The sequence below is a fragment of the Ostrea edulis genome, chromosome 3 (genome assembly GCF_947568905.1).
Source record: "Ostrea edulis chromosome 3, xbOstEdul1.1, whole genome shotgun sequence".
Classification (NCBI taxonomy): domain Eukaryota; kingdom Metazoa; phylum Mollusca; class Bivalvia; order Ostreida; family Ostreidae; genus Ostrea; species Ostrea edulis.
This window is the reverse complement of record NC_079166.1, coordinates 46,520,763-46,545,921: the sequence shown is the minus strand read 5'-3', so window position 1 is coordinate 46,545,921 and position 25,159 is coordinate 46,520,763. Positions and strand designations below refer to the sequence as shown.

The 25,159-nt window shown below is 35.8% G+C and overlaps 1 protein-coding gene across 1 annotated transcript; it reads left to right on the top strand.

Moving 5' to 3' along the window:
* Nucleotides 1-1,144: 1,144 nt before the first annotated feature.
* Nucleotides 1,145-24,266, top strand: LOC125674903 (uncharacterized). Its single transcript, XM_048912263.2, has 13 exons — nt 1,145-1,394; nt 5,197-5,343; nt 7,688-7,809; nt 8,080-8,172; nt 8,548-8,658; nt 13,443-13,547; nt 13,854-13,993; nt 14,350-14,578; nt 17,778-17,795; nt 18,068-18,319; nt 22,099-22,338; nt 22,779-22,841; nt 23,512-24,266. The coding sequence occupies exons 1-13, from the start codon at nt 1,327-1,329 to the stop codon at nt 23,880-23,882; spliced, it is 1,959 nt and encodes a 652-aa protein (XP_048768220.1). The 5' UTR covers nt 1,145-1,326; the 3' UTR covers nt 23,883-24,266.
* The last annotated feature ends 893 nt before the right edge of the window (nt 24,267-25,159 follow it).

Genomic DNA, 25,159 nt, shown 5'->3' with positions numbered 1-25,159 from the left:
TTATATACAGAATATGAATTATACAGAATGTGAGTTATACAGAATGTAAATTATACAGAATGTGAATTATATACAGAATGTAAATTATACAAAATGTGAATTATATACAGAATGTGAATAATACAGAATGTGAATTATACAGAATGTGAGTTACATGTATATAGAATGTGAATTATACGGAATGTGAATTACACAGAATGTGAATAATATAGAATGTAAATTATACGGAATGTGAATTATACAGAATGTGAATTTCACAGAATGTGAATTATACAGAATGTGAGTTACATGTATATAGAATGTGAATTATACGGAATGTGAATTATACAGAATGTGAATAATATAGAATGTGAATTATACGGAATGTGAATTATACAGAATGTGAGTTATACAGAATGTGAATTATACAGAATATGAATTATACATAATACGAATCATACAGAATGTGAATTATACAGAATGTAAATTATACGGAATGTGAATTATACAGAATGTGAATTATACGAAATGTGAATGATATAGAATGTGAATTATACGGAATGAATTATATACAGAATGTGAATTATACAGAATGTGAATTGTACAGAATGTGAGTTATGCAGAATGTGAATTATAGAGAATGTGAGTTATACAGAATGTGAATTATACAGAATATGAGTTGTACAGTATGTGAATTATACAGAATGTGAATTATACAGAATGTGAGTTATACAGAATGTGAGTTGTACAGAATGTGAGTTATACAGAATGTGAATAATACAGAATGTGAGTTATGCAGAATGTGAATTATACAGAATGTGAATTATACAGAATGTGAGTTGGTGTAAACGACCCTGCTTTAAGGTTATATGCGACTGGTCATCAGGAAGAACGCTGGCGAAACGTTAGAAGTTTGTTAAACAACTTTGTAATAGAAGATTTGAGAAGCCCAACTATGTAACAAGGATTAATCATCACCAGAGTCTTGATTATGAACGATGATCATAGCAGGTATTTGTCCAGGACATAATTATGTAGTATAGAAACATAAGTAAAATCAAACGTTCCTTTAACCACAAACATGCTTTACTCGTCAAGGTCACTTTAAAAAACTTAAAACAAATTGTACCATGAATATTTTATTGTTCTTGTTGTTATTCACAAGTATAAGACATTCGAGAGAAGACAATATGCACACACATACAGAATGGGTCAATTGACTCATACTTTGGTTGATAAACACTAAGCTTTACCTGCAATCATCACAGCAACTTTAGGACGGTATTTTTAAAGCGACCCTTATCGGAAAATTTTCCTGTGTAATCGATTTCTGAATACTAAACCAAAATGGCGCTGAACAGCGCACCTTTTCTAGTGGGACTGATACTTATACATTGTACTTCTGGTTTGCGATGGTAAGATTTTTCTTGTTAATTAATGCATGCAAATTAAAATTTTACATAATCTATTCTCCTTTGAATTTATAAGTATATGTGAATCGTGTTACTTTTTGTTTAAACATGGTAATTATGTAATTGTTTCTATGTAAATACTTTAAACCTGGACTATAGGATTTTTTTCTTTTGATGATAAATAACTTGACACATAGTTTTACTTGTTCACGATTTGGCGCTTGTTACGGCAGTATTCCCAAGGACATGGCACATTATATAAACTTAAAAACCATTGTTGTCATCTTCCCGAGATCCCGAGGTTCATTTAAAACACTAGAACAGTATCAGGTATCAGAAACAAAACAAAACACATGAAATCTTTTTTTCATCCAAACACATTGTATTTTGCCAGGTTTTTTTAATTAGTATTATTATTACTTTTTAAGTGTGTCATTTCCATGTTTAAAGTGTCCATTTTCATCATTTCTGGGGGGGGGACTTTGTTTGTAACAAGTGTTGTTAAAAGATAAATGCAAAGTTCCATAAAGTTACCTATATAATGTATACCTAAAGTTACCTGTATATAATGTATACCTAAAGTTACCTGTATATAATGTATACCTAAAGTTACCTGTATATAATGTATACCTAAAGTTACCTGTATATAATGAATACCTAAAGTTACCTGTATATAATGTATACCTAAAGTTACCTGTATATAATGTATACCTAAAGTTACCTGTATATAATGTATACCTAAAGTTACCTGTATATAATGTATACCTAAAGTTACCTGTATATAATGAATACCTAAAGTTACCTGTATATAATGTATAGCTAAAGTTACCTGTATATAATGTATACCTAAAGTTACCTGTATATAATGAATACCTAAAGTTACCTGTATATAATGTATACCTAAAGTTACCTGTATATAATGTATACCTAAAGTTACCTGTATATAATGTATACCTAAAGTTACCTGTATATAATGTATACCTAAAGTTACCTGTATATAATGAATACCTAAAGTTACCTGTATATAATGTATAGCTAAAGTTACCTGTATATAATGAATACCTAAAGTTACCTGTATATAATGTATACCTAAAGTTACCTGTATATAATGTATACCTAAAGTTACCTGTATATAATGAATACCTAAGGTTACCTGTATATAATGTATACCTAAAGTTACCTGTATATAATGTATACCTAAAGTTACCTGTATATAATGAATACCTAAAGTTACCTGTATATAATGTATAGCTAAAGTTACCTGTATATAATGTATACCTAAAGTTACCTGTATATAATGTATACCTAAAGTTACCTGTATATAATGAATACCTAAAGTTACCTGTATATAATGAATACCTAAAGTTACCTGTATATAATGAATACCTAAAGTTACCTGTATATAATGTATACCTAAAGTTACCTGTATATAATGAATACCTAAAGTTACCTGTATATAATGTATAGCTAAAGTTACCTGTATATAATGAATACCTAAAGTTACCTGTATATAATGAATACCTAAAGTTACCTGTATATAATGTATAGCTAAAGTTACCTGTATATAATGTATAGCTAAAGTTACCTGTATATAATGAATACCTAAAGTTACCTGTATATAATGTATACCTAAAGTTACCTATACATTATGACATTCCTACTTTACTGAGATTTGCGTTCTTCCTGGTTCTCCTCATTCTTTAAGATAAACACTTTCGCATAACATGAGGTACTTGAATTTTGCTCCATGTATTACCGTATATGTCTAGACCTGGGCCTCTGTCATTGTTCCTAAGTTCATGGTCTGTACTGCATCCTTAAGCTTGGTGACCATTGTCCATTTTAAAATATGCAGTGACTATAGAATTTATCTATAGAAGATAGTGTTAACCTAGACCAGTCAGAAGAAGAAAAATATGAACACAAAAAATTGAAACCATAAAAAACAAAGAAACTGATATTTTTTATAAATTTTCAGTCACTGCTACATGTATGAACATTTCAAGTTGAATTTATCAATTACGATGAGAGAGAGAGAGAGAGAGTGGGAGGGGGGGTCAATTCAAATAAGAAATGCTCACTCATAATGAGCAAAGCTATTTTTTAAAGAAATTAAATTCCTTCATACTTTGGATACAGAACATTCGAAGTTAGATTAACATGTTAATATTCTAGTCTGGGGTGTATAAATGTGATATATGGGTTCACAAACTATAGCCGGTGCTAACAGAGAATATCACACAGGACTACTACTCTGTGAAGCTTTTTCTGTGCTTGGGATCGTACAATCATTATATATGTAGTATCAATATTGGTACCTGGTGTCACGCAGTCTTTATTGAATTCGTTCCTGTACAAAAGTTCACAAAAATAACTATTTCCTGGTCACCTACACTATTTACATATTGATGTACCAGGATACGTACATGTACTTATTTTCATGCGGCATTGAGACCTTTAGTGTAAATATAAACAACTTATTTTTTCTGCAACAATTATTTCTCAACTACAAAACATCGATTAAGAAATTAGCATTCTGCTCAGTTTTCAAGAGTTTCATTAAGTTTCAATAATTAATTCTACCCGTTCATTTGCACCATGTCATCGCTAGGTTACCAATGCTAGTTTACTAACGCTAGCTTACTAGGCGAACTAAATGAAACGTTTTATTTTTAAGATCAATGCATGTGATTTATTGCATTCCATAACTTCCTGGGCCTCATAATCCCTGGGTTTTAAGTACCATGCATATATTGCCCTGGTGTCAGGGAGTAGCTGGTACTGATATGAACAGTCAATATCTAAATCAGATGAAGACTTCATTAAAATACACATACACGGCACAGAGTCAGTAGAAAAAAGGTTTATTGCATTAAAATGTTCGGTGTTATTTTTTGTTTTATTAGAACAGTGTTATCTGAGGACCTGAGAACATGATCATTTGAATAATTCATCACATGAAACAAGAATTACAAATGAACGATTCTATACCCACTGTCATTTTTCTTCGTTTAAAGAGACTGAAATCAATATAATTTATTTGCTTGATCATTAAATGATGGTACCCGGAAATTAACAGTAACTACCAGTAATAAAAGAGAAAACCAAGATTAGTTTCAATAAAATTTATTCAATAAATTCATGACCATATGTTATTACATGTACCAGGTAAAAGCTATCAAAAGATATTGGAAAACAAGTCATGTAATGCCTCAAGTAAATCCTCTCTCTCTAAAAAAAAAAAAACAAAAAAAAAAACAAGATTATGTCTGTAACCTTCAAACAGTCCAAACTGGTTGTGAAAGTATGAATGATAAGAGTTTAATATCATGACCCCTTCACTGCCTCTCAAATCTTTAAGTACAATCTATTTCTATTTTTTTTTAATGGAAAGTGTATGCAGAGCTTTCTGGTGTGCATTATTTACAGGGAATGACGGGGATGCAATGTACATGTATGACATCGTAAAAATACGACTTTCCCCGAACTTACAAACTTTCAATGAAAAACAACACATCATTGCGTCATTTTTATTTCCGCTACAATGTAACACGGATATCGCAGTGTAATGGAGAACATTGTTTATCACATGTATCTCTACATCATCTTCTAAGAGACATGTACATCAATGGTAGAAAAATAAAGAATCTGTCAGAGGACAATACACTGAATGAATATAATTTCTTCCTTTTCGAAAATAAATGTGTTTTATCATAAGTAAAATAAAAAAAAAAAGTCCTATAATTCACTCAAATGATAAAATAATAAACACTTAAAAAAAATCTCCCATTGCATGATTTGACAGGTGGCAGACTTTGGCACCCCTCGGGCTGAACCATTGCCCGGAGTCTAGTGGAGAAGGAAATGTCTGTTACGATCTGGTTAAATCCAGTAACAACTGCTCCTACGTGTGTCAGTTTGTCAAACCAATCGAGTCCTTCTTTCGGGAGATGTGAGTATCTAACCACGTGACTGACAAATATATTCTCTTATTACGGAAGCATCTATCTATCTGTGTGTGTGTGTGTGTGTGTGTGTGTGTGTGTGTGTGTGTGTGTGTGTGTGTGTGTGTGTCAGAATTCAAATTTCATTCCTTCAAATTAATAGATTGTCCAGTATGTTAGAACCGGAAACCCATTGAATTGATTGGTATGTTAGAATTGGAAAACCTTTGAAGCGCCAAATCAACATAAACTCAAATAATTGAAGACATCTTTAATTATTTGAAGATATCATCAATTGACGTGCGCAACAATTCATTTAAAGATATCTTCAAATAATTAATGATATCTTCAATTTTGAATTATTGCGCGCATTAATTGAATTAATGATATAATTAATTAATTTGCTGAATTGATGAGCGATGTAATTGAATTGTTGCTCTCTTCAGATAAATCCATGATATCAACAATTGATGCGCGCTACAACTCAATTGAAGAGAGCATTAATTCAATTAATGTGTGCATCAATTCAAATAATGCTCGCAACAATTTAAGTATTGCTCTCTTCAATTGAATTAATGATATCATGAATTCAATTACTGCTCGCACCATTTCTTTTAGAGAGAGCAACTATATAATTAGAGATATCTTCAATTCAGCATACCCACAATTGAATTAATAATGATAACTTTACTTGAATTGTTGAGATGTACAGACGTCCATATTTGACTATCCAAGTTAGATTGTTGGCATCACTCCCTGAAATATTCTACCTCTATGCACTCTCTTATTTAGTATGTTACACTTTGTCACAATTTCTTATTTTAGAATATTATGTGTACAATGTATTATTTTTCTTCTTTTCTTTCGTAATCTTTTTTGTAATAAATGTATAACATAGCATTTTAAATAAGCAGTGCACCACATTTGAAATAAGCTGTGGTCAGCACTACTAATAGTAATATAAAAAGCACCTTCCGTCATGTAATCTTGATTTACATGCGTACTAATTAATCACAATAAAAAATCAAACACAATTTATGATTGCAATCATCATTTACATGTATACAGAGCCCTCGTCCGTCTGCACTGGAACTGTGTATACAGTAGGCTTAATTTGTTTTACGTCCTGTCGAGAAATGTCCACTCACATTGAGACGTCACCAGCTGTAGGTGTACAGTATACTATAAATTAAGACTTATCACTCAAGGTGGTAGCAATGAGGGTTCTTTAACGTGCCAACGCCTGTCGCGTAGAGGGACCTCCATTTTTCAGATCATATTCGTCAGACCTGTGACTCTCAACTCTGAATGCCGAGCGCGAATGGGCGGGACTCGAACTTAGGACCCCCCTGGTCACGAAGCGAAAGCTGTATACCTTAGCTACCGCGACCGGTATATATATAATAGGCGGAAGTCTTTCTACACAAATAGATTACCGATAGTCAATAACTATAGATTATCTGAAATGTACAATATGGGAAATAAGGAAAGTGAAAAAAAAAAAAAAGGCTGCCATGAGAACGTTTTGAACAATAAAATTATGTCAAATCGGATCATTATAATGTCTGTAGCCGACGAATATCACGCTAAGATTTTCAGGATCATTTATTGACTGTATTCAACCCATTTATGACCTGCCAAAGACTCCAGCTTTTTATGATACTCATAATACGTTGCATGCTGGCCATAAGTAGCTATAAAATGCGAACTTGAATATTCGATTTGACAAGTTTGACACAAAAATATGACATGAAAAAAATATGTTTACCATGTAATTAAACCCCCAGAATACAAATAAACAAACCATTGGACAATGATTTTGTTCTCATAAACTGCTTAATACTGTAGAAAAGATCAGGTAGTAGATATATATATCAAGTACATCCGTGAAAAATGATTTAGCCACGCGAGCTAACTCTCTGAATGAGTATATCAATAGATCAAAATAGATCAAGGATTAGTCTCCCTTTCACAAAAAGATGATGTTTTGGCTGTGTGTTAATCATGTCACAATGATCGATTTGATTCGTCACTTATTGATTAATTTATCAACATTTTCTAATACACTGTATTTACATTTCCAATGTTTTTGCTTTCGATATCTTTACCAATTGTAATGATAGTCATTTCCTCAAGCATTCCTCGTTTCCTCATTCCATATGCAGTTGTGAACAAGGCACATATGAATCTTGATAAATATTGTAAGTCTATTTTAAATTTTTAATGGTTTGGTAAGTCCCACAGACAGGAAAGCTAGTGTCAATATAAGAAATAAACTTCATTTTTTGAAAATACATGAGGGTATAAACTGCCGCATTTCACACTATTCATGAAGCGCTATTTCTTAAATAGCTACAATTTATGCGAACATCCAGACTGGTCGTCATCCAAGAATATTGAATGTCATTATTACCAATGTCAGAAGAAGTGCTGTGGCGGATGGGTCAAGGACGAAAGTGGAAGGTGTTCGATCGGTAAAGTTTTGATATTTTTTATTCTCCAAAAAATCGTACGCTGCAGATCAGAATTAAAGAAAAGTTGATGTCATCATGCATGAATAACTTTTGTTTTGTTGTTTCACTCGATTACTGACAGATGGGACATTCAGAAGCATATCACGTGTAGTCACGTGAATGACGTAATATATCTAATGCTTTTAAAATACACAGTACTACATGCACGATCTACTTATTTAACTCACATGGAATTAACAGAAGAGAAACACAAAATGTTTTCAATTCCAGAAAGTACAGAAATTGACTGTCATAATGGAGGAACACCGCACGGTGAACACTGCATCTGTCCAGAACATTTCACAGGCAAAACGTGTGAAACAGGTATTTATACATATATGTGCATCTACATATACGTTAATTGTTTACTCAAATTACTGTAAAAACATTTGTAGATATCTTGTTGTATGCATTTCTTTTTAATTCTTACTACATGTATATACTATGTTAATGCATACCTCTCTTTCATGGAAGCGAATGAGATTTAGAGAGCCCAAAAAAAGACCTATCTATAATCTGTTCAACTGCAAAATCAAGAACCACGAATTAAATTCGGCATGGTGTGTTTATTCAGACAACAGCAAAATGTTTCTGAGTAATCTAGACACCAATTCTCATTATATAGACCGCTTTGCATATAAATGGCTTAATATGGAATTCCATATGATCATTTCATAATTCAGACCTTAACTTTTCAAGCTGTTTGTGAAGGAGGATGCATTAATGGCGGCGAGTGCAGAAAATTGGATCCACATTTGCCTCCCAAATGTATTTGTCCCGCCAATTTCACTGGCAATTCATGCGAAAAGGGTAAGCATATTTAACTAATTGAATATCTTCTGACTTTAATTTCAGTTGGTCATAAACACACATAACTTATCGTATATGTTCTAATTGTTTAGAGAAATGACAGTACAATTCAATAAACTAAGGCCGATATCCAATTACATGTATCTGAAATTAGGATCTGCATAATTGTACAGATATTGTATTGCAGATTTCGTAATCTGTGATTTTGTCACCCACTAGTACTGTCTTATTTTATACGGACTTTGCTCAGCTGATTACGTATTATGAGCAGCGGTTGTTTGCCTCCTTTATAAGGATGCTCAGCTGGTTACGTATCATTAGCAGTGGTTGTCTGTCTCCTTTATAAGGATGCTCAGCTGGCTACGAATTATGAGCAGTGGTTGTCTGTCTCCTTTATAAGTACACTTAGCTGGTTACGTATTATGAACAGTGGTTGTCTGTCTCCTTTATAAGGATGCTCAGCTGGTTACGTATTATGAGCAGTGGTTGTCTGTCTCCTTTATAAGGATGCTCAGCTGGTTACGTATTATGAGCAGTGGTTGTCTGTCTCCTTTATAAGGATTCTCAGCTGGTTACGTATTATGAGCAGTGGTTGTCTGTCTCCTTTATAAGTACGCTCAGCTGGCTACGTATTATGAGCAGTGGTTGTCTATCTCCTTTATAAGGATGCTCAGCTGGTTACGTATTATGAGCAGTGGTTGTCTGTCTCCTTTATAAGGATGCTCAGCTGGTTACGTATTATGAGCAGTGGTTGTTTGTCTCCTTTATAAGGATGCTCAGCTGATTACGTATTATGAGCAGTGGTTGTCTATCTCCTTTATAAAGATGTTCAGCTGGTTACGTATTATGAGCAGTGGTTGTCTGTCTCCTTTATAAGGACGCTCAGCTGGCTACGTATTATGAGCAGTGGTTGTCTGTCTCCTTTATAAGTACGCTCAGCTGGATACGTATTATGAGCAGTGGTTGTCGGTCTCCTTTATAAGGATGCTCAGCTGGTTACGTATCATGAGTAATGTTTGTCTGTCTCCTTTATAAGTACGCTCAGCTGGCTACGTATTATGAGCAGTGGTTGTCGGTCTCCTTTATAAGGATGATCAGCTGGTTACGTATCATGAGTAATGTTTGTCTGTCTCCTTTATAAGTACGCTCAGCTGGCTATGTATTATGAGCAGTGGTTGTCTGTCTCCTTTATAAGGACGCTCAGCTGGTTACATATTATGAGCAGTGATTGTCTGTCTCCTTCATAAGTACGCTCAGCTGGTTATGTATTATGAGCAGTGGTTGTCTGTCTCCTTTATAAGGACGCTCAGCTGGCTACGTATTATGAGCAGTGGTTGTCTGTCTCCTTTATAAGTACGCTCAGCTGGTTACGTATTATGAGCAGTGGTTGTCTGTCTCCTTTATAAGGATGCTCAGCTGGTTACGTATTATGAGCAGTGGTTGTCTGTCTCCTTTATAAGTACGCTCAGCTGGCTACGTATTATGAGCAGTGGTTGTCGGTCTCCTTTATAAGTACGCTCAGCTCTGTTATGTATTATGAGCAGTGGTTGTCTGTCTCCTTTATAAGGACACTTAGCTGGTTACGTATTATGAGCAGTGGTTATCGGTCTCCTTTATAAGGACGCTCAGCTGGTTACATATTATGAGCAGTGGTTGTCTGTCTCCTTTATAAGGACGCTCAGCTGGTTACGTATTATGAGCAGTGGTTGTCTGCCTCCTTTATAGGTACGCTCAGCTGGCTACGTATTATGAGCAGTGGTTGTCTGCCTCCTTTATAGGTACGCTCAGCTGGCTACGTATTATGAGCAGTGGTTGTCGGTCTCCTTTATAAGGACGCTCAGCTGGCTATGTATTATGAGCAGTGGTTGTCGGTCTCCTTTATAAGGATGCTCAGCTGGTTACGTATTATGAGCAGTGGTTGTCTGTCTCCTTTATAAGTACGCTTAGCTGGCTATGTATTATGAGCAGTGGTTGTCGGTCTCCTTTATAAGGAGGCTCAGCTGGTTACGTATTGTGAACAGTGGTTGTCGGTCTCCTTTATAAGTACGCTCAGCTGGCTTTGTATTATGAGCAGTGGTTGTCTGTCTCCTTTATAAGGACACTTGGCTGGTTACGTATTATGAGCAGTGGTTGTTGGTCTCCTTTATAAGGACGCTCAGCTGGTTACATATTATGAGCAGTGGTTGTCTGTCTCCTTTATAAGGACGCTCAGCTGGTTACGTATTATGAGCAGTGGTTGTCTGCCTCCTTTATAGGTACGCTCAGCTGGCTACGTATTATGAGCAGTGGTTGTCTGCCTCCTTTATAGGTACGCTCAGCTGGCTACGTATTATGAGCAGTGGTTGTCGGTCTCCTTTATAAGGACGCTCAGCTGGCTATGTATTATGAGCAGTGGTTGTCGGTCTCCTTTATAAGGATGCTCAGCTGGTTACGTATTATGAGCAGTGGTTGTCTGTCTCCTTTATAAGTACGCTTAGCTGGCTATGTATTATGAGCAGTGGTTGTCGGTCTCCTTTATAAGGAGGCTCAGCTGGTTACGTATTGTGAACAGTGGTTGTCGGTCTCCTTTATAAGTACGCTCAGCTGGCTTTGTATTATGAGCAGTGGTTGTCTGTCTCCTTTATAAGGACACTTGGCTGGTTACGTATTATGAGCAGTGGTTGTTGGTCTCCTTTATAAGGACGCTCAGCTGGTTACATATTATGAGCAGTGGTTGTCTGTCTCCTTTATAAGGACGCTCAGCTGGTTACGTATTATGAGCAGTGGTTGTCTGCCTCCTTTATAGGTACGCTCAGCTGGCTACGTATTATGAGCAGTGGTTGTCTGCCTCCTTTATAGGTACGCTCAGCTGGCTTTGTATTATGAGCAGTGGTTGTCTGTCTCCTTTATAAGGACACTTGGCTGGTTACGTATTATGAGCAGTGGTTGTTGGTCTCCTTTATAAGGACGCTCAGCTGGTTACATATTATGAGCAGTGATTGTCTGTCGTCCTCCATTAACATTTGAACCTGTTAAACTTTCATGTAAATTAGACAAAGATTGAATTAGATGTAAACCTTATACGGTACCAATTTTGATGCACCAGATGCGAATTTCGACAAATAATGTCTCTGCAGTGATGCTCAACCGAAATGTTTGAAATCCGAAATAACAATGAAGTTTTAGAGCTATTATATATCGCCAAAAACAGCGTTTTATAATTATCAATTTTAACTGATTGAACTGAAACCATTCTTAACATATCATTTACACCCATGCCAGCTCAACATACAACGTTGATTCACTATTGATTAATCATGTTATATAGTTAAAAGGAAAAGCAACCCAACAGAGTTTTACATGATAAATGATAGGATTAATTATATGATAAAGATTTGTCATACAATTCTGTTGATATACGACCTAGATAAGCTTCAGTACTAATTTGAAAACGTTAAAAATTGAAATTTCCGCGATTTATAGAGGCTGTCATGATGAGAAACTCTTGTGTATTCAACCACAAAAATCAATAATTTTGACGTCAGATCGTCTGTTCCGGTTTTGATGAGATTCTAAGATCATCAAAGATGTGAATGTGGTAGATCTTACAAACAAATAGGTTGATGCCTTCCTGTCAAGCAGTTAATTGCACTAATGCAAAGGGGAGATGTGAACAGAAATTTTTTTTCCGAAAATTTCAACCCAACCAAGTCATTTGAAAAGAAAAGACTACATAAACTGTGGATCCATCATTTGAATGACAAGTTGAGGTTCGAGACATTTGTATGAAGAAACATGTACCGTCTGCCTGGTCTGTGACCCGAATGATCGTCTTCTTTTCTTAATTTCTTCTTTCGAAAGAATGGACTCAAATCTATACGGCTCCAAACTTAACTGCTCGTGACTTGTCATGTTTGCAGTGTTACTGCATGATGAAATAAACCGGAACAGACGGTTTGACGTCATAATTAAACATCAGTTACCACTCTCTTAGCGGCGGGTAATTTAAAATACTTGATAGCTTAATATTGATTTTTAAATTGTTAAGCAAGGATTTATGGCACAAAACACCCTAATGCAGTGTTATTTACAAGCCGTTAATGTGATATGTGTTTGTTTGTTTGTCAATTAAAAACTAATCTGTTTATGAAGTGGCTAACAACTGTTTTCAAATCTTCTCGCTCGAGGTCGCTTATGACGTCACAGATAATGGCGAGTAAAATATCGAAGAAAATATGCATATCGCAAGATTTGAATTTCATCGTTTTCAAACTCGAAAACTACGCAAACTGTTTCATTTAAAACACATGTAAAGTAGTTTTAGGCATGAAATGAATTAATTTTGCTGAAAAAATTAAAAGTTTAGAAACATACGATGTGTCCTTTAAAGACTGGCATTTACGGTGTCAGTACATGTAAGTAATACTTTATTCATAAAAGCACCAATGTGTTAGAGTTGCCTTACCCTTTAAATACACAATGGCAAACGTACCAATTACTTTAAAGAAACCATCCGTGACTATTTTCAACTTGTTGACTGATATGCATAGATAGTTTTTATGAAATGGGATATTACAATGACATCTTCAAATTAGTATTTAATGATTTTTTTTTTTTTTTTTTACATATATTGTGGTAGTCATACACAGTGGCGTGCAGAGAAAAGTTTCTAACTACACCTGCGTTATTCAAATAAACAGACCACTGCCTATCATCAACACAAATAACGTAAAAAAAATAACGTTAAAAAAAACCCTGTATATATACAACGATTTACGTACTAATGCTTGCATCTGTCACTTCAGCGGTTTGCGGTGATGGCTGTTTGAATGGTGGCTCATGCATATCTACGTACTATGGAGTCACGTGTGTATGTCGGGTCGGTTTTCTTGGAAGTCGTTGTGAAAAGGGTAAGCATTCTCTATTTACGTTATAATCATTATACGTTTTCAATCCAGTCATGTTACTGTGACATGTGTAGGGCACTGCCATTATTGCCGAAAAGGATGGTGGTCACACTCGGGGGCACCATGTTTCACAAATGCATATTGTTGTCTCCGTTGATTTTTTTCGTACATCTTTTATGCGTTTTTTCTTTTGATTTAAATTTCACGTAGTGTACATAAGCATCATGGCGCAGTCTTTTAACAGTTGGGAGAGGGAAAACGTGCCTTGAAAATTTGAAAGAATTATCGCCATTTTCGTTGCTTTTATAGAGCACTGCGAGAGATGTAGGTTCTTCCACAGACATTATGACACATCATGCTCACGCAACTGCAAGAGTGACCATGACTGCGAAAAGGAGGAAACATGTTGTGAGCACAGGGGCAAGAATATTTGTGTTGTCAAGAAAGAGGTAGACAGATCAACGTGTTTTTTAAATTTGTTTTCGTATTCTCATCCAGCTATTACTCAAAATTAAATTACATACTTCTTCGTTAACACATTACACGACTCGAGGAAATTGACACTAAAAACATAATTTTTACTAATCCAGCCTTCCCTCCCTGGCCACCCCAAAATATGTACACGTAAATATTTACAGAAATATTATATTCGTGTATTCTTAGAATACTAGTATCAAAGTCACTCCCATCTAAACAATGTGAACAGTAAGTTTATGGTATTAAAATTCTGCGAGTTTTCAATCTCGAATACCAGTTTCAGTTCTTTTTCAATACGTCTTGAAAGAGTATTGTTGTTTCTTTTCAGAAAGCTTACCAAACTTGTTCTAGTACTATTGACAACTTTCCCTACATTAAAACGATTCAAGTTGGTGAAGTGACTACAAATACATGGGGTAAAAAGTGCATGTGCATGCCCGGGTATAAGGATGGTTATTTGAATTGTGCAGACAATGTGTGTGAAGCAGACGACATAGAGGAAAATACGTGCACTCGCCACGGAGATGGCATTATACATGATGTGGATAAAGTTCCTGGTAATTTTTTTTTACTTATTGAATTACTGGTTGCAACACGCGCAAGCGCATTTGACTATCTAATAGGAGATAATAGACAATAGATTGGTTGCATGAATGTGTACGGTTTGATAGGCACAGCAGTGTGTCTTTGGAAGGTGTTTTTTCGGTTTCCATGGGGAGGAGGGTTAAGAATCATTCCACTCTAAAAAGTATTTCTTAATGTAACCGTAAACGCAGCTATATCAATAATGACAGAACCCGTTTTGTAACCAACGGTCGTAAAAACCGCATTTGCTTAAACTGCGTCCACCAACCAAGCAAATTTGCTGACTCCCATCACTCTCAAAAGTAGATGTGAAGAAAATAACAAAGATATTTATTCCTAGAGACAAATTTAGATGTACGTTTTAACTGCTTTTCTCGGATGATATCCTATAGTTCTGTCCGTCGGTCAGTATGTCTGTAAACTGTATAAAATTTCGACTTCTCTGGAACCACTTGATCTAGTTTTAACCAAATTTGATACATATATATTATTACTACAGTAACTTGATCCGAAGAGACGGATCACGTCGAGTTGACAGGCGCGGATCATCAGATCTCACGAGACGCGAAGCGTCGAGTTTGATCTGATGATCCGCGCCTGTCAACGAGACGTGATCCAACTCTTCGGATCAAGTTACTGTAGTAATGATAAATTTATTATATACCCCCTTCTGCATTTTAAATCCACATTTCTAAGATACTAAATGTAATCCAAATTATCAAAAACACAGACATACCATGGCTTTATGTTTTGTGTACGCAGTTTTGTTTTGTGACGCGGTCAATATTTTCCACAAATAACCTTGCGTTGATGCATTGTGACGTCATCAATTTCAGAGGATACTGATACGGAATCAGAAAACCACAGTGTGGTGATCCGGAAAACCGGATCACACGCTGTGAAATCCACAGTATCAACAAACGATACATTGATGGGTATATAATAAAGAGTATTCTTCGGTTAAGGGAATTTAAAATGGACCATATCCTTTATGAAAAAGTAAAATTAGGGTTGAAAAATTTAAAAATCTTCTTCCCATGAACTTTTTTTCAAGAATGAAATGGTTGTAGTTAGTCTTACTACATGTAACATGCAAGTATCTTCAGGTAGTACAGATTCAATTTTCTTCAAACCATGACCCCCGGGGGTAGTATGGAAGCACAGTAGGATATAAAAGTTATATATGAGAATGTATGGAAACAAATCTTTAAGAATATTCTTCTCAAGAACAGTAGGACCGTGATTAGTCATAAAATTAGCCATGAAAGCATGTAGTACAGATTTGTTCAAATAATGACTCCAGGGTAGGATGGAGCCTCAATAGGAGATCAAAGTTTTACATGTTATATGTTGTTATACGGGGTAAATCTTTAAAAAATCTTTTCTACAAGACCATCACAGCCATGATTAGTCATTCTATTATGCAAGCATCCTCAGGTAGTGCAGATTCTATTCTAATAAAATTGTGGCTCTGGGGAGTAGGGTGGGGATGCGATAGGGAATCAAATGTTCACATGACAATATATGAGAATTTTTGCTAAAAATGCTCATCTCAAAAATAGCCGGACATATGTAAGTCAAATTAAAATGCACATATCCTCAGGTACGTTTAGTTCAGATTCAAGTTTGTTCAATCAATGAACCGGGGTAAGTCTGGCCGCAATACGGATAGAAAGTTTTAAATAGTAAGATGTAGGAGAGAATTTGAAAATCTCCTTTTCAATAACAGCTGGGCAAGATTCAAGTTAATCGGAGTCGTAGTTTCGTGAGGAAGGATGGGGGTACACGACAATAGGACACCAAGATTTGACATGAGAATATCTATCTTTAAAACTCTTCTTCTCATGAACCAGCGGTCGTGATTAGTCGTATTGGTATGCAAACATTCTAACGTAGTACAGATTCCTATTTGTTCAAATCATGGTCCATTGAGCTGGGGTGGAAATTTTACATAAGAATGCGTAGAGCCACACAGAATCATATTGATATGCAAACATTCTCAATTTGTGCTAGTAAGGAATCTGAGGATTTTATATGGGTTGCATTTCATGTAAAAATTTCTCTATGATTGCACTGCGCAGTTAGTAAAGAATGAAAATAAATGTTTTGATAGTGATGCTTATAAAACGGCATTGCTCATATAGCAAACCATTACAAACACGTATACTTAATCGATACGGTTAAACACTGCACGATACTCAGGGCTTAAGACATATCGATACGGTTATACACTGGACGATACTCAGGGCTTAAGACATATCGATACGGTTAAACACTGCACGATACTCAGGGCTTAAAAGACATATCGATACGGTTATACACTGCACGATACTCAGGGCTTAAGACATATCGATACGGTTATACACTGCACGATACTCAGGGCTTAAGACATATCGATACGGTTATACACTGCACGATACTCAGGGCTTAAGACATATTGATACGGTTAAACACTGCACGATACTCAGGGCTTAAGACATTGAATACCAGTAAACTCCCAACCATATTACCATATCAGGATAATGCCTGAAAAAGTTTTTAAAAAATTAACGATACGAAAAGACTTTGGTCTAACAGTTTAAAAAGAGTAAAGTTTTTTACGACGGTTTTCACCTTGCATTGCTGTCTCTCGTCAGATTGGTTACTCACGACAGGTAATGTTTACTCCTCCTAGGCACCTTGATCCCACCTCTGATATATCCAGGGGTCCGTGTTTGCCCAACTCTCTATTTTGTATTGCTTATAGGAGTTATGAGATTGATCATTGTTCGTTACCTACACCTTTCATACTAGAAGGGGTAAGTGATGTCAGAGGAAATGGGAATACCCGGGGGAAACCTACATACTCTCAAATACAACAACAATGATCTTGCAGCACTGGAAAGCGAGCGCGTTAGCCTCTGCGCTACACAGACTACTTAGAAACCAACATTTTCAAGTTCCTGGAATGATTGAATAAATCAAAATACCACGTACCGCTATATATTTTACTACTCAAGTGGCGCATTACTGGGATGATCGAATAAAATATCACGATCATGTTCTAATAAAGTATTCATCACACGAGAACACTCAAAAAGTTTACCTTTTAGTTATTTGTTTGCATGGTTGTGTATGTCAAGAAGAAAGATGCGATTTTCAGATTATTTTTTACTTGCTTGTCTATTTCAGATTATGTCGAATATTCTCGTAAGTAAACATAGGAATTATAAGCGTAATGAATTCAGTTCAATTCATACATATACAATACAATGGCATATGAGGCGCAAAATAAATTAAGGGATTGTACACGTCACAAGTAATATGTAGAATAAAAAATAAAGCAAATGAATTTAAATCACCAAAGATAAAATATAAAATGTACACTATCTAGTATTTTAAAGCCATCAACAGTAAAAATGAAGATTTGCTTGTATTGGACTTTATCGGTACTCAAAACTGAATTTATAATCATATTCCAGCTCCTAAAATTTATAATTGTCCGGTAAGATATACACGAGTAATGGTGGAGGTACAGGACCAGTCTAATGTGGCTCTTCTTTATCACCAATTCCGGGCACGTGACTACTTGGGGGAAGAAATTCATGTTAACATCAGTCAACAGAAGTTCTACGCCTGCAACTGTGCTTTTGGTCAAAGGGTGAGAGCGAACGCAACAACGGTTGATCGACATGGCGGCAAAACAACCTGCTGCTTCACTGTGGAAATTGTCGGTGAGATTGATAAATCAGCAGTATATGTAATTGCACGAGAAAATAATTATTATTTTTAAAACTCACCTGAGCTGAAAGTCTGTCGTCTGTCCGTCCGTTTATCCGTAAACTTTTCATAGAACCACGTGACCAATTTCAATCAAACTTGGCACAGATCAGCTTTGGATCGGGGAGGGGGGGGTTCAAGTTTGTTCAAATACAGGGTCATGCTCCCTTCAACGGGGAGATAATCAAGAAAAGGCAAAAATAGGGGTCATTCAAAAATCAAGAACCACTGGGTCAGAAAAGTTAAATTTTACATGAAAGCTTTCTTTAGTGTAGCTTCAAGTTTATTCACATCTTGGCCCCTGGCGGTAGAGTGGGGCCACAGTAAGGGATCAAATTTCACTTGCGAATATAATCTTATCGCGGGTTACCTTGTCAAAAGTTGTTAGAGGATTTTTGAGCAACTTTTCAATGTCTGATTCTACATCATCTATGTATGTTTCAAGAGCCGGAAATTTTCCCCGGTTTTCGATCCCAGGTACTTTTAACTCGAAAGGGATTAGGCTCATACGAAGTTGTCTGTCTATATTGGATTCGCTGTCTGAATCAGTGGATTTTTGACGTTTTGAAATGAAGTGCTCTTTTAAATGCATACGTCTGAAAAATGCTCTGGTGTCCCTCTTAATTTGTCTCCCATCGATTTCATGGGATACTGAATAGAAATCAGAATCTGATAATACCTGTACAACACTGGAGAGGTTCAGATCAGAATGTTTATGTGATTTTGTTGTTTCTTTTTTTCTGTGATTAGTAGATTTATCCGGAGGGAGAGAGAGAGAGAGAGAGAGAGAGAGAGAGAGAGAGAGAGAGAGAGAGAGATTTACGTCCCGTCGAGAGTATTTTCCCCTCATATCAAAGTGTCACCAACTGTATTTAAACCTCTGCTTAGCGCTCAGGGCCGTAATAGTGAGGGTTCTTTAACGTGCCAACAACGCGACACTGAACCTCCTTTTTAAAAAAAAAAAAAACAACAAAAAACGGGGAGGTCATACTTGAAAGACCCATGATTATCGTCACTAAATACTGAGCGTTTGACGAAGGAGCAATCACTACCTATGTTTACGTCTTCGGTTTCACACGACCATGACACGAGCAGGGCTCGAACTCACAACTTCCGGGTTACGAAAGGACGCTCTACAACTGAGCTACCGCGACCGGTTATGTATATAATTTGTTTGTAGAATTAAATTTTAGTCCTCAGATTCCTACTATTCATGCAATGATAAAGCAGTGGAGTAGAAGGATTTTAACACCCATAGCAAGAGTCACAGTCATTAAAACGCTTCTCCTCCCGAAACTTAATCACTTATTTTCTGCACTACGAAATCCCAGTCAAGAAATCATAAACTCATTAACACAGGAACTCTTTAGATTTATATGGAAAGCAAAATGTGATAAAGTTAAAAGAGTAACGGTTACTCAAAAATGCATGTTGGGTGGGCTTAACATGACCAATATAAATAATTTCATAATATCTTTAAAGTGCTCATGGATTCAAAAAGTATTAACATGCAGCCCATCCTGGATGAACATTTTTTAAGCTTCTTATGGAAAAGGAGTGGTGAATAAAATCTTAGATTTTGGGGATGAATATATATATTGTCTGCTAAAAAATACTTTTAATCCATTTTGGACTGATGTTTTTACTTCATGGATGAAGGTAATGAGTTTACACTTGGCATTGAATTCTCGGACACAAACGAATTTTGTAAATGTTCCAATATGGTACAATTCAAAAGTTAAAGTTGGCAAGTCATATGTGTTTGCAAAAAAGTGGTATGAAAAAGGTGTCAAGACAGTCAATGATTTTGTAGACTCAAACGGTGTTTTTCTAACAATGGATAGATTTGAAGAAGAAAATTGATATTGATCATGTTTGTTTTATGCAATACAACAGTATTATAAATTCTATTTCTACGATGGCAAAAAAACTATGTGTGTCAAAAGAGTTGAGAAAATATGTTAATGGTGTGTCCATCCACACCTTTTCACTATGAAGATATACTATTGCATAAGAAATGCACAAATTATATATATAAGAACATGACTTATAAAGAAGAAATTCCGACTTCAATTGCTAAATGGAATTCCTGTCCATTTTTGAGGGGCTATAGAGATATCATTACCAAGGAAGTTTTTGAAATATGTTTTAAATTAACGTCAGATTCAGCAGCACAATGGTTGCAATGCAGAATTCTGCATAGAATTATACCTGTTAAAAGTTACTTGAAAAAAATCAAAGTTGTGGATAATGATATTTGCTCATTTTGTGGACACAGCTCTGAAAACATTGAACATATTTTTGTGTTTTGTGGCAAAATAGGAACTTTGTGGAACCAACTAAGCTTACATATTTATGAGAGAACAACAAATAGAATTGGTTTTATGTTTTTAATATTATTTTTGGTGATTGTCGATTACAAAATTCCAACAAAGTAATAAATTTCATAATTTTATATACCAAACAATATATATATATTTATGTTGCAAACAAAACAGATTACCATCTTTTGAGGGTGTATTACAATATATTAGGATGAAATATGAAATTGACCAATATATATTTTCAAAAAACTGTAATTTAAAAAAATTCAGTACAATCTGGGCTGTATGGAAAAATATTTTTGATTAATGCCTTTCCTCTCTTTACTTGGTAATGTCAACCTTAGTATGTTATTATAACTAAACTATGTGTGTGAATGTATGTATGAATGTTATTATCAAATACTAAAATTTGCAAATATAAAAAAAGAAAGAAAAAGAACGCTCTACAACTGAGCTACCGCGACCGGTTATGTATATAATTTGTTTGACCGAATCTTTCATTGCCGCTGAAGAGCTGCAATTTAGGTCTATGTTCGGCGCTTACTGTCTTTGGGGAGAGAGGGATCTTTATCATGCCACACCTGTTTCGAACTCGGTTTTTGTGGTCTCATCTGAAGGACAGTCCCATTTAGTCACCCCTTACGACTAGCAGGGGGTGCTGAGGACCTATTGTAACCCGGATCCCCACGGGACCATATAATTTGAACTTAAATGCTAATTCTAATACAGTCAGAATAAAAATATGACCTCAAAATAGAATTTTGTTTTCCCAAAGCAATGTGACATCTAACTTTGAAGATCATAGAAGTGCTGGTTGTGAGTACAATGTATCAACAGAGTGTGGTATTTGCTATAACGAGGCTTTGTGAAGTCCTAGACAGCGAATCTTGTTCCATGGGTGGTTCTCCTATCCCACATGATTAAATCATGATAATTTCCCCCATATTTTCCCACAATTTAGTAGTTTCTTCGGTGAAATATTTCAAAATCATAAAAACAATCTTTAACCCATTATGAAAACTCATCAGGTAAACAAATACCAGTAAAGCATATCCGTTCCATCTGTAATATATTTTTACATTGAACGACAAATAAAGATCTTTTTTTAAATCATCTAATTTCATATGAAATTTTCGACATTGATCAACAGAATTCAATGTTTAGGAGAAATAAGAATTTTTGGTGAATCTCGTGATGGATTTTTATATGATATGTATTTTCCGGAGGACCCAGGTTTATTAAATACTGACCAAGGGCAAATCATACCATTTATAACCAGTTTCATTTTATTCAACACGATTTGATGTTTGATTATGCCTTGTAGAGAGAGAGAGAATTTTCCTGACTTTATACTACCATCTGGATATGGACAATTAAGGCCGGCATTTTGATGATTCATTCTTTTCCAGATCGCCATCCGCCAAGGCTCTCCAACTGCCCCGCGGATATTTATGCTGTGGCGGGAGAAAAGATATCCTGGACTATTCCAAAGGCCACGGACAACGTCGGAATCCGAGACCTGTGGATAGAACCAAATGTGATCAACGGGTCTCATATCGGAAAGGGGGATCACGTATTTCGCTATGTCGCCGAAGACTGGTATGGCAACAAGGCAGAGTGTCGCTTCCTCGTCAGTATAACAGGATCTGGTAAGTATAGCGAAAGCTGTGTAAACCAGGTTAGGACAGAACTCACAAGCATATGATCAAAAGCCTATCTTGGTTATTTTTCTTCAATCTCTGCACATTTGTCATGATTTCCGTATGAAATTATAAAAGATTAGATCGGAAAATCATCTCAAGTTGTTCTTTTTTTGGGGGGGGGGGGATAATTTTAGGACTGACCCAAAATTTTGATGCATCTTTTGTAACGATAACAGAAATTATTGCCGTTGAGTTTATGCAGTCAGGGTATAGTGTTACGTTTTACTTGTTTTGATTAAATATTGAAATAATGAATTGAAATCAATCCCGAAAGTGTTTACATGTCTTAAAATTATCTTCTTTCTTTCACATTTTTTGTTTTTTGTTGTTGTTGAAAACTTATGATTTCAATTTTATCAGATGAGCATTACTTGATTATCTTTCAGACTCGGATGGGTGGTCTTCTGATATGAAATCAAGAATTACCATAAACAAGTCGGTTATCATAGGTAGGATTGGTATTCACAGAAATTACGCTAATGATTTCGTTTCTTTCTTTAACAAGCACTGAAAAAAACCCTAACGTTTGCACTAGATTTCATGTTTATATATGTACAACGGAAACAATAAATAGCATGTTGATCTGTTCTCATGATCATGTCTATGTGTCATTTACATGTTAGTGAATTGATTGATTGATTTTATATTGTTTAACGTCCCTCTCGAGAATTTTTCACTCATATGGAGACGTCACCATTGCCGGTGAAGGGCTGCAAAAATTAGGCCTATGCTCGGCACTTACGGCCTTTTAGATTTAAACATATTTTATTGAGAAACTCAACAGGATTGGGCAACAGGCAGAGCCAAATACACAGGTCAAGTACAAAGGTACGGCCTTTGAGCAGGGAGGGATCTTTATCGTGCCACACTTGCTGCGACACGGAGCCTCGGTTTTTTCGGTCTCATTCGAAGGATCGCCCCATTTAGTCGCCTCTTACGACAAGCAAGGGGTACTGAGGATTATTCTAATTCGGATCACCACGGGGTGTTAGTGAAATGAAATAGTATATGTATTAATCAAAGAATATATCCAGATTAAGATGTAATAAATACATTTTATATGAAAGTCACTCACCTCTACATCAATCAAGTGCTAATGTGTTGAAGTTTCCATTTCAGGGGCTGTTGTTCTTGGAATCCTGGCCATCGCGCTTCTAGTCCTTATCGTGGTGGTGTTCCATGTTTGCAAAAGAGTTCGTATTTCCAGATACCGACCAGGAAGGACTCCCCGACAAGACATCGCTAACCGTACACCGGCACAGATTGACGCATGTCTATCAGAACCGCCCCCCTACGAAGTCGCCGCAAAAGATAAACTTCCGGACTACAAACCACGTGACGATCCACCCGTGTACGAAGATATTTGCAAAGACAAAAGCAATGAAAACGAAATTGAGGGGTGCACCAGTCCTATCTATACGATATCAGGACCCGGCGACAATTTCAGAGGAGACGCTGTAAATCCTAACACGACCATCACCGATGTGTGATAACTGTAGAGTGTGTCGATAGATAGAGCATAATATCAAACTTTGACTATCAAGTATTTTGATTAGAACAGAATAATTTTTTATGCTTCGTGTTTTAATATCATACTAATTGTATTAATGATATCTGTCATGTCCTGTTCTCCCACGGTGACAAATCTACTGAATTACGAGTCGTGTAATGTGCTTCTTCATGCAGTGCTTAACCAAGACGTTGACTCATTGTTTTCAACTTACTGAAGATGAAGCAAGCATCCCCGTGCTCATGAAGTTGATTTCTTTTGTTATCCTTCCAGCTTGTAATTTTCTTTGTACATTCTATATTATCTATATGGAATTTTGATTCCAATATACATTTGTTAAATGATTAAAAATTCTAAGAGTGCCGTGTCGCGTTGTGTTTAATTTTCGAGAGAGAGAAATTGATAACCAGCTAACTGGATATCAGGCAGAAAAATAATGAGTAACGTGATTGACCTCGTCTTAACCATTGTGTGGCCTGAAGAGTCTCCTTACAGTTTGAGGGCTGATAAAATCATCACCTGTCATACAGAAATTTAAAGAGATCTATAGAGAGATGTTCTGTATACGACCATGCACCCCTCCCTGTTCTCCAGCCATTCTCTCTCGTGCTCAGTTTTACCGGTTTCTATGTTGAAAATCGACAGCAAATATGAAGATTTAATGTTCCCACTAAATGTATTGATGTCAGTCGTCCCCTTTTAACCAATGAATATAGAGAAATGATACGAAAATCTGCAACTTATCGAGAATTTATCAGTCATAGACTATGATGAATGAAAAAAATGAATTATAACGATCAAAGTGAAGTTTCAAAATATCAAATCACGAAAATGTATAATGACACAGAATTTCGTATACATAGCGTGTAAATCTGTAGACGTGTTTGCTTGTTTAGTTTATATAGCTGCTCGTTGATATAGAACATGTAAATGTATGTTAAAAAGCTTTTGTGGACTTTCTTGTTTTTTAAAATCATTTTGAATTTAGTTTCTATTTCGTTGCTGATAAACTTTAATGCTATGGCTCCGATATATGTTACATTATCAAATATTCTTCTGTAACAGGAAGGGAGAAAATGCAACGGACCAGACCGGGATTCGAACCCGGGCCCGCTGAATCTATTAACTAAGCTATCTGGCCACTGGCGATCGAATCTGGCTGACCGCTACATTCCTTCTTCCTTAAATGTCTTCCCACTTGAAGACATCAACCCAGGATCTTAATCCTCAGTCAGGCATTTTCACCTGTCAGTTCCC

Coding starts and splice junctions, on each gene's coding strand:
- LOC125674903 (XM_048912263.2), top strand. CDS start 1,327: ATGGCGCTGAACAGCGCACCTTTTCTAGTGGGACTGATACTTATACAT. Junction 7,810..8,079: donor AAGTGGAAGGTGTTCGATCG/GTAAAGTTTTGA, acceptor TTTCAATTCCAG/AAAGTACAGAAATTGACTGT. Junction 18,320..22,098: donor CTTCACTGTGGAAATTGTCG/GTGAGATTGATA, acceptor ATTCTTTTCCAG/ATCGCCATCCGCCAAGGCTC.